Genomic DNA, 10918 nt, shown 5'->3' on the forward strand with positions numbered 1-10918 from the left:
GGACCACGGTTGGAGGGCCATGACCACAGACTCAATGGAGCCTCCCTTGGTGTATTGCTCAATTGTGAGCATGTGTTGCACTGGTGTACGCATGACTCTAAGTCCGAGTCAATGCGGGGCCACCAAACATGCTACCTGGCTATAGCCTTCATGATGACTATTCCTGGGTGGGTATTGTGTAGGTCACTTATAAACGTTTCCCTGCCTTTTTTTGGCAAAACCACACAATTACCCCATAAGAGACAATCCGACTGGATGGACATTTCATTTTTGCGTTGGTGAAACGGCTTAATTTCATTTTGCATTTCCCCGGGAACGTCCGACCAGCTCCCATTGAGGACGCAACTTTTTACAAGTGATAGCACAGGATCCTGGCTGGTCCAGGTCCTGTTCTGGCGAGCAGTGACGGGCGACCCCTCGCTCTCAAAAGCATCCATGACCAGAAGGAAGTCTGTGGACTGCACCATTTCCATCCCGGTAGTGGGCAATGGTAGCCGACTGAGGACATCAGCACAGTTCTCCGTGCCTGGTCTGTGGTGGATAATATAGTCATAGGTGGACAATGTTAGTGCCCATCTTTGGATGCGGGACGAAGCATTGGTGTTTATACCTTTGCTTTCTGAAAACAGTGAAATGAGCGGTTTGTGGTCGGTTTCAAGCTCAAACCGAAGTCCAAATAGGTATTGGTGAATTTTCTTAACCCCATATGCACATGCTAACGCCTCTTTCTCGACCATACTGTGGGCTCTTTCAGCCTTACACAGAGTTCTAGACGTGTATGCAACCGATTGACGTTTGCCCGATACATTGGTTTGCTCTAACAAACAGCTGACCACATACGAAGATGCATCAAAAGCTAGTACTAATTGTTTACACGGGTCATACAGTACAAGAAACTTATTGAAACAAAGTAGGTTTCTGGCCATCTCAAAGGCTGTCTCTTGAGATTCACCCCAAACCCAGTCGTCACCCTTACGTAGCAACATGTGCAACAGTTCCAGAAAATGCTTAACCCGGGTAGAAAGTTACCAAAATAGTTGAGGAGTCCCAGGAACGAACGCAGCTCCATCACATTCTGTAGTCTGGATGTATTCTTGATGGCCTCTGTCTTTGACTCCGTGGGTCTGATGACGTCTACCGCAATCTTTCTCCCCAATAATTCGACCTCTGGCACCAGGAAAACACACTTGGAGCATTTCAGCCTGAGTTCCACTCTGTCTAGTCGACGTAGAACCTCTTCCAGGTTGTGGAGGTGTCCGGTGGAGTCACGACCGGTAATCAGGATGTCGTCTTGAAACACAACGGTGCACGGAACAGATTTCAGCAAACTCTCTATGTTCCTCTGGAAGATGGAAGCAGACGAGCAAATCCCAAAATGGCACCTGTGGTATATAAACAATTCTTTGTGCGTGTTGATGCACGTCAATCTTTTCGCAGATTCAGCCAGCTCCTGTGTCACGTAGGCGGAGGTTAGGTCCAACTTAGTGAACGACTTCCCCCCCGTAACATTGCAAACAGGTCATCCGCCTTGCATAGCAGGTATTGGTCTTGTAACGAGACTTGGTTGATCGTTACCTTGTAGCCTCTGCAGATTCTGACCGTGCCATCGCTTTTCAACACTGGAACAATTGGACTGGCTCACTCGTTGAACTCGACTGGCGATACGATTCCCTTTCATTGAAGTCTGTCCAGTTCGATCTCGACTCTCTCCCTCATCATATATGGAACCGATGCATTTAAGGGGAAGCAACATAAATACATGAGGCAGAAAGGAATAGAAGGATATGCTGATAGGTCTAGATGAAGTGTGGTGGGAGGAGACTCACATGGAGCATAAACCATTGAGGCCAGTTGGACCAAATGGTCTTTTTCTGTGCTGTAAATTCGATGTAATTCTTAAAACACGGGCACCTGGGAAGTTTTTCACATCGAGTGAGCTGGAGACTTTGTCAGAAACATGAAGCCGTCAAACCCATCAACACGCAAACCCCGGCCGACTCATGGAATTGTGGCTCATCAATGTATGAAATCTTGTGACATCGACACTCCAAAAGTACCTTTGAGAGTTGCAAAGACAGTAACATGGAATGGCAGAAGATGGCAATTTAATTGCACCCAATTCATTTTCTCAACTAAATTTTAAAACTAACTTGTAAACACTGGATTATTACAGCTGTAGCTGCATCGGGGTGAAGGCGAGAAATGGAGATCCAGCAGGATTTAGACAGATTAATTGCTATTTGGTATGAAATACAAAATGGGACTAAATATAAATTGATAAATTGGGTTGATGATTTGAGGGATTCGGCTTTGGGGTCTGGGTTTTGGGGAGGGGGGAATGCTTTTCAAGATAAATGTGTTTAACTTCTTGGGCCTTTTGCTTTGGTCATTTAATGAAATACATTTACTCCTTGCAGAAGGATAATATGTGTTGGAGTACAGTTGCACAAGTATTTCTTCAATGCCTTACCCAATTCCTTATTCATGTGTGAACGTAACTTCTGTTGGTAAGTTATTCAACCATGAGGGGAGCGGGTGGAAGAGAATCTGTCCCAGAACCACCACACTCGGGTATCCACACTAATCAATGAAGCTGTGACAGTAAGCTGATGCCACCTGTTGCTTTCCCTCCTCACCCAATTGTAGTCCCCGGGGTTCAATGCACTCAGACATTACTGGTCTGTACAGCAGTTGCTGCTCTGCCTACCAAAGCTTAACAGAAAGTCGATAGCAGCAGTGGTGAGTTCAGTTTCTGAACAACCTGCAATAATAACTGAACAGGATCTGCAGCAGCTGCTGAATAAAACGGCTAATTCCAGGGCCGATACACTTATTAAATAGGATGCTAATCAAGGCCTGAAATGTTGTAACTGTAAATCATTCCCTGTGTTTATCTCATGTTACGGCAACTTGTATTTTGTCATGTGGCGTTTTCATTTATGTAAGAGCAGAGGGAATGTTCACTAGTGGGAACAGGTATTTTTATTCAGCTGTCTTGAGCAAGATCTGGAGTTCCCTTCCTAAACCTCAGTACCTCCTATAGTACACTTCTTAAAACCTACCTCTGACCAAGCTTTGTCCCTCGTCAATAATGCATGTGGCGGTCAATTGTCTGAACATTATAGATCTTACAACACCTGTCCAAATATCCAACATTACACCAGAGGAAACACAAAATTCTGAGGGGAGAGGACCAACAGCCAGATTTCGTGGTTCATGTCGGGACCAATGACATAGGTAGAAAGAGGGATGAGGTCCTGCAGGCAGAGTTTAGGGAGCGAGGAGACAGATTAAAAAGCAGGACCTCAAAGGTAGTAATCTCTGGATTACTCGTGGTTCCATGAGTTAGGGAGTACAGAAATAGGAGGATAGAGCAGATGAATAAATGGTTGGAGAGATGGTGCAGGAGAGATGGCTTTGGATTCCTGAGACACTGGGACCGCTTCTGGGGGAGGTGGGACCAGTACAATCCGGACCGGTTTCACCTCAACAGCACCGGGATCAATATCCTCGCGGTGGTCGGGGGGTGGGGGGATGGCGGGGTGGCGGTATTGCTTGTGCTGTTGGAGAGGATTTAAACTAGCTTGACAGGGGGCTGGGAACCTGAAAATAGAGTCAGTAGGGAGGGGAGTAAAGCTGGAATTGGAAAGCAAAAGTGCAGAAAATGAAGGGTAACCATCCGTGGCTAACTAAGAAAATAAGGGATGGTATCAAATTGAAAAGCAGGGCATATAATGTGGCCAAAACTAGTGGGAGGCCAGAGGACTGGGAAATTTTAAAAGCCAGCAAAGAACGACAAAAAAAATTATAAAAAGAGGGAAGATAGATTATGAAAGTAAACCAGCATAAAAAATAAAAACAAATAGGCAGAGTTTCTACAGGTACTTGAAAAGGAAAAGAGTGGCAAAAGTAAATATTGCACAGTAACGGATGAGAGTGGGCAATTAATAATGGAGAACAGGGAAATGGCAGAGACATTGAACAAATATTTTGTATCGGTCTTCACGGTGGAAGACATTAGAAACATCCCAATAGTGGATAATCAAGTGGCTATAGAGAGGGAAGAACTTAATACAATCACGACCACTAATGAAGTAGTACTCGGTAAAATTTTGGGACTAAAGGTGGACAAGATCCCTGGACACAATGGCTTATATCCTAGGGTCTTAAAAGAACTGTCTGCAGAGATAGTGGCTGCATTGGTTGTAATCTATCAAAATTCCTTGGTTTCTTGGGCAGTACCTTCAGATTGGAAAACCGCAAATGTAATACCCCTATTTAAAAAAGGAGGCAAACTGTTATGTATGTAACAGCTTGTAACCAGCATTTTACTGCCACCAGAGGACCCATCAGTTAGAGTCCATAGGGATCCCAGCATCCCTTGGGAGCACTGCATATAAGCAGGCCTCCCATGCTGTGCCAGCACTCTGTAGTCAGTATAAAGAGACTACGGTCACACTTACTCAAGTCTACAGTACTCAGTCACATTGCTTTATTAGAGACATAACAACTGGCGACGAGTAGTTGATAACGAACCATCATGCAAGAATGCAGAAAACTGTTGTTATCCTGGAGAAATTCTTAGAAGGTGACGATTGGGATGCCTTCATGGAGCGACTCAACCAATACTTTGTGGCCGACGAGCTGGAAGGGTGAACATCCTCACCGTCTGCGGGCAACAACCTATCGCCTCATGAAGAACCTTCTTGCTCTGGTGAAACCAACAACCAAATCGTATGAAGAACTGTGTACGCTGGTTCGCGAGCACCTAAATCCGAAGGAGAGCATTCTGATGGCAAGGTATCGATTTTATACATGTCAACGGTCTGAAGGCCAGGAAATGGCAAGCAACGTCGCCGAACTAAGGCGTTGCAGGACATTGCGAATTCCGATGGATTCCTGGAGCAAATGCTAAGAGACTTTTTTTGTGCTTGGCATTGGCCATGAGGTTAACCTTCGCAAACTATTGACTGTTGAAACAATGAATCTGATCAAAGCCATAACGATAGCCCAGGCATTTATGTCCACCAGTGATAACACCAAACAAATTTTGCAACATAAAGATGCATCGGCAAATACTGTACACTAAGTAACGTCATTTTCAGGCAGGAATGCATATGGCAGAATATACACGCCTGCAGCTGCATTACCTCAGATGATTGAGAGTCCGCCATCAAGTGTGAATGCGAGGCAATTAACACCTTGTTGGCGCTGCGGAGGTGATCATCGAGCCCATCAATGCTGCTTCAAACACTATGCTTGCAAAAGATGTGGAACAATGGGACACCTCCAGCGAATGTGCAGACGAGCTGCAAACCCTGCAAACCACCACGTTGCAGAGGAAGACCAATCCATGGCGGATCAAACTGAACTAGAGACTCGAACTAAGGAGGCAGAAGTATACAGGGTACACACCTTCAACACGAAATGTCCACCGATCATGTTAAGAGTTGAACTGAACGAAATTCCAGTTGCCATGGAATTTGATACGGGTGCGAGTCAGTCTATAATGAGCAAAAAGGCCTTCAAGAGGCTGTGGTGCAACACGGCAAAAGGCCAAAGCTGAACCCCATTCATACCAAGCTGAGAACTTACACTAAAGAGCTGATCCCTGTAATAGGCAGTGCAGCAGTAAAAGTCTCCTATGGTGGAGTGGTGCACGAACTACCACTATGGATTGTACCAGGAGATGGCCCCACACTGTTCCGCCGAAGCTGGCTGGGAAAAATCTGCTGGAACTGGGACGACATCCGAGTGCGTTCATCCGTCGACGACGCCTCATGTGCCCAGGCTTTGTGCAAGTTCCCGTCATTGTGTAAGCCAGGCATCGGAAATTTCTCTGGGACGAAGGTGCAGATCCACTTGGTTTCCGGTACACGACCCATCCACCACAAGGCACGTGTGGTGCCATATATGATACGAGACAAAGTGGAGATCGAGCTGGACAGACTGCAACGAGAGGGCATCATAACACCGGTTGAGTGCAACGAGTGGGCCCAATCCGATTGTTCCAGTTCTCAAGGGTGATGGCACGGTCAAAATTTGTGGGGACTATAAAGTAACGATTAATCATTTTTTGCTGCAGGATCAGTACCCGCCACCCAAGGCAGACAACCTATTTGTGATGCTGGCAGGAGGGAAGACATTCAGCAAGTTGGACCTGACCTCGGCCTACATGACGCAGGAGCTGGTGGAATCCTCGAAACGACTCACCTGTCTCAACACACACAGAGGTCTGTTCATCTACAATAGATGCCCATTTGGGATTCGATCGGTCGTGGCTATTTTTCAAAGGAACATGGAAAGTTTGCTAAAGTCGATTCCTAGGACCGTGGTTTTCCAGGACGACATGTTGATCACTGGTCAGGACATCATCGAACACTTGCAGAACCTGGAAGAGGTACTAAGTCGGCTAGATCGTGTGGGACTCAGGTTGAAACACTCGAAGTGTGTTTTCCTGGCACCAGAGGTCGAGTTCTTAGGGAGAAGAATGCGACAGACGGCATCAGACCCACCGACGCCAAGGCGGAGGCCTTCAAGAATGGATCGAGACCACAGAACGTGATGGAGCTGCGGTCATTCGTGGGACTCCTCAATTATTTTGGTAATTACCTACCCGGGTTAAGCACATTTCTAGAACCTCTAGATGTGTTGCTACGCAAGGGAGATGACTGGGTATGGGGGAAATCAAAAGAGACTGCTTGTGAGAAAGCCTGAAATTTGTTATGTTCCAACAAACTGCTTGTTCTGTATGACCCATGTAAACGTTTAGTGCGAGCTTGCGATGCGTTTTCGTACGGGGGCGGGTATGTGTTACAACAAGCAAACGAATCGGGAACATAGCAACCGTTGCTTAAGCGTCCAAGAATTTGTCCAAGGCCCAAAGGGCCTACAGCATGATTGAAAAAGAATCTCTGGCATGCCACGAGCAACCTGAAGAGGACACCACCAACTTCGACCCTCCGATACACACACACAAGTGGCAACCGACATCACGGTTGACCACGAAGCTGAACTCATCATCCCCAGCAGCCCAGCAAGGCCAGCTGCGCAACAGCCCAGCGAAGGCCAAACTAACTCACCTGCACCTGTGTTTGTACCGAGTCGATCGACTAGGGAGCAGAAAGCCCCAGATCGTCTCACCCTGTAAATAAGTTTACTCTTGTCTTTGGCGGGTGGGGAGATGGATGTTTTGTATGCAACACTGTGTAACCAGAATTCTACCGCCACCAGAGGGCACATCTGTTGGAGTCCCAAGGGATCTCAGCATATAAGCATACCTCCCATGCTGTGCCAGCGCACTGGAGTCAGAATATAGAGACTAAGGTCACACTTACTCAAGTCTACAATACTCAATCACATTAGAGACATAACAGACAAAAAGCAGAAAACTATAGACCAGTTAGCTTCACATGTCATTGAGAAAATGCTGGAGTACATTAAGGAAGCAGTAGCAGGACATTTGGAAAAGCATGATTCAATCAAGCAGAGTCAGCATGGTTTTATGACAGGGAAATCAGGTTTGACAAATTTGCTGGAGTTCTTTGAGGATGTAACGAGCAGGATGGATAAGGAGGTAACCAGTGGATGTAGTGCATTTGGATTTCAGAAGGCATTCGGAAAGGTTCCGCATAAGATGTTACTGCACAAGATAAAAGCTCACAGGGTTAGAGATAATCGATGAGCACGGATAGAAGATCAGCTAACTAACAGAAAAGAGAGAACAGAGAAATGGGTCATTTTCCAGTTGCCAAACAGTGATTAGTAGTGTGCCACAGGGATCGGTGCTGGGTCCTCAACTATTCACAATCTATATTAATGACTTGGATGAAAGGACCAAGTGTGATGTAGCCAGGTTTGCTGATGGCAAAGCAAATTGTGAAGACACAAAAAAATCTGCCAAGGAATATAGACGGGTGAAGTGCATGGGCAAAAATTTGGCAGATGGAATGTGAGGTTAGCCACTCTGACAGAAATAATAGAAAAGCAAATTATAACTTGAGAAAAATTGCAAAATGCTGCACCAGAGGAATGGACCTGGAGGTCCTCATGCATGAAACACAAAAAGTGACTATGCAGGTACAGCAAGTAATCAAGGCGGCAAATGGAATGGTGGTATTTATTCCAAGGGGGCAACAGTATTAAAGCAGAGATGTCCTGTTACAACTGTACAGAGTATTGGTGAAATGAGGCCACAGCTGGAGTACAGCATACAGTTTTGGTCTCCATATTTAAAAAGGAAAGATATACTTGCATTGGCATCTGTTGATTCCAGAGATGAGCATGCTGACTTAAGATGGGTTGGGCCAATACTCATTAGAGTTCAGAAGAATGAGGGGTGATCGTATTGCAACATACAAGATAATGAGGGGGCTGGATCAGCAGGCACCAAATGTCCTATTCCTGCTCTAACTTGTTATGTTCTTAAAATGTCCCATAACTGTTGCAAGATCAGTGCAATTCTTGATTGAAGCAAACCTAGTTATGTTATAGAAAATAAGCAACCACTCCAAACTTACAAGGAGACAAAACCCAGTCCAATATTGAACATTTTATTTAGTTATGTTACATGTCACATTAAGAGCCCAGGTCTCACAGCTCTTTGTACAAAGTCACAAGCAATCATTATCTACAGGACAGGGGTCCTAATTTTGTCAATACAAGTACTAAACACAATAAGCTTGATCCAGTCAGTCAGTTTAGTCACTCTCCCCCAGAGTGTGCTTGTCAAACAGGTACTCTCCCAGGCCATTCTCAGGGGCTCCCAGTCTCTTCAGGTTGGTGATGTGATCTCCAAGCTTCTTGATCATCTTCACTTGTTCATCCAAGTAGTGAGTCTCCAGGAAGTCACACAACTGAAAAAGAGGGAAACTAGTTATGTCCAGCAGCAGACATCAAGGAATGTTAGCTTCCATTTGAGAATCTGGATTTTAATCCTCAAACTGGAGGATAGTCAAGTGGTGCAATTGAGATTGATGGAATTACTGCATCACAAGATTAAACTTACTGTACAATAGGTGCTCAGATCCTGGGACACATTTACTCGTCTGTCACAGTAGGTCAACTTACCCCATCACTTCCCACTGCTAGCCAAAATAAAAACAGAGAAAGACACCAACACAAAGCTTTGGGGCATGGAGAGAGTTATAATTAGGCTCAAGGACAACAGGTTCCACAATCTCAACCCACATTAAAATTAAAAACTTACATGAGGGTCTACCCTCTCAGTGGAGAGTTTGTGCAGATCCAGCAGACTCTGGTTCACATTCTTCTCCATCTGCAGAGCTCTCTGCATCGCCTCCAGACCATTGCTCCACTCATCCTGCTCTGGTTTCTGGAAAGGAAAGTCGAACAGTTCATTTACAGTGGATTAAACAAACATTTGAAAGAAATTAGGGGTGCAATCAAAAGTCTACTTTACCACAAACCCATGTGTGAGAAATTAAAATTGCCATTAAGCTATCGCAATCACTGGGGTCATATTGATGAGGCAAATAGCATAGATGTATTTAAGGGGCAGGAAAGTGCATGGGGAGAAAGGAATAGAATGATATGCTGACAGGGGGAGATGAAGCAAGGTGGGAGGAAGCTTGTGTGGAATATGAAAACCAGCAAAGACCATTTTGGCTGAATGACATGTCCTGTAAATTGGAAATAATTGCTTCAGAATGTGTCGGGAACATTCAATTGCAAGAGGAGCCAACCTTGATGTCCGCCAAGATGTTCCGACCTCCACGCCGATTCTGGAATTCCATCAGTTTCTCAGCATGCTCATGTTCCTCAAGTGACTGCTCCTTGAAAAACTCAACAAAGTGACGCAGGGCAACATCATCCCGGTCAAAGTAGAAGGACTGCATTGGGATCAGAATAGTTGGGTATTGAATGGCAGACTCATTGGCATGTGTACATTACATAAATTAAACTTCAAAATGTCACTTTTGTTCAAAGGTTCAAAATCTCACTGAACTTGTATGTACATGGTCATTGGAACAATCTTGATAGCCTTACCCAATGAAAAACCTTGGCCCTACATCAATGCCTTTTGTGGGGGTGGGGGCCTGTAGGAGGATGGGAAAGTATTTCCAGATTTCCACCACACTTGCAGGAAAGAATACTTCCTGACTTCCCGTCTAAATGTCCTAGCTCTAATTTTGTTACATCCCCTCATTGCAAAGGCAAAGTAGCAAGAGTCCATGGAGTGATTTAGAATGAGGATATGAACTCTGAATTTCATGCATTGAGTGCAGAATGTATTCCAAATAAATTCAACAACCTCAAAAGAGACCAGGAATGTGAGTCATTTAGATTCAAGATACTCAGAATAGGTGGGCTGGATACAGCACAGAATTTAGTAAATTCACATTACATAGTCTCCACTGTGAAGTGGTCAACTCACCATAGAGAGATAAACATAGGAGGAATAAAGCTCTATGTTGATCTGCTTGTTGACAGCATCCTCACAGTCCTGGTGGTAGTTCTGACGCACTTGAGAAGTCATTTTTATTTATTTTTTTACAAATCTAAACTTTGTTGAAGCAACAAACTGAGATTTCAGGAACTGCAAAATCCTGTATTTATACTGAGGGATAATCCAGGGTGTGGCAACCTAGAGGAAGAGTAACACTCCTCAATACCCAATCAGAAGTTGCAGACTCTCAGAGCACCAATCAAGTAAAGGGAGGAGATGATATGGACTCTCAGAATCAGTCAGATCTTTGAAGAATGAGCATCATTGGCTGACAACTCAATGAGGATCTTAATTGTCCTAACTTTCCTCCAACACAGTTCAAATATCTAGAATCACAGGTTTCAATGAATCCTCTACTCTTTAGGCTAATCAATTGGGAAAAACTTATACGTGCCCCTTTATGAGGGGGAATAAACTATAAGTTGCAAATCTGACAAAACTAACATAAAA

General features: G+C 44.7%; 1 protein-coding gene across 1 annotated transcript; it reads right to left on the minus strand.

Annotated features, from left to right (window-relative positions):
* Window positions 1-8699: 8699 nt before the first annotated feature.
* LOC139262684 (ferritin heavy chain B-like) lies at window positions 8700-10498 on the minus strand. Its single transcript, XM_070877835.1, has 4 exons — window positions 10397-10498; window positions 9705-9851; window positions 9209-9334; window positions 8700-8855 (listed from the first exon to the last, which is right to left on the minus strand). The coding sequence occupies exons 1-4, from the start codon at window positions 10496-10498 to the stop codon at window positions 8700-8702; spliced, it is 531 nt and encodes a 176-aa protein (XP_070733936.1).
* Between the last annotated feature and the right edge of the window lie 420 nt (window positions 10499-10918).

Source organism: Pristiophorus japonicus, chromosome 4 (assembly GCF_044704955.1).
Source record: "Pristiophorus japonicus isolate sPriJap1 chromosome 4, sPriJap1.hap1, whole genome shotgun sequence".
Lineage (NCBI taxonomy): Eukaryota > Metazoa > Chordata > Chondrichthyes > Pristiophoridae > Pristiophorus > Pristiophorus japonicus.

Excerpts from the sequence above, each read along its gene's own strand:
- LOC139262684 (XM_070877835.1), bottom strand. The coding sequence starts at position 10,498 with ATGACTTCTCAAGTGCGTCAGAACTACCACCAGGACTGTGAGGATGCT. Across the intron at positions 9,852-10,396 it reads CCTATGTTTATCTCTCTATG|TCCTTCTACTTTGACCGGGA; the intron begins GTGAGTTGACCA and ends ATCCCAATGCAG. Across the intron at positions 8,856-9,208 it reads CTGAGAGGGTAGACCCTCAT|TTGTGTGACTTCCTGGAGAC; the intron begins GTAAGTTTTTAA and ends CCTCTTTTTCAG.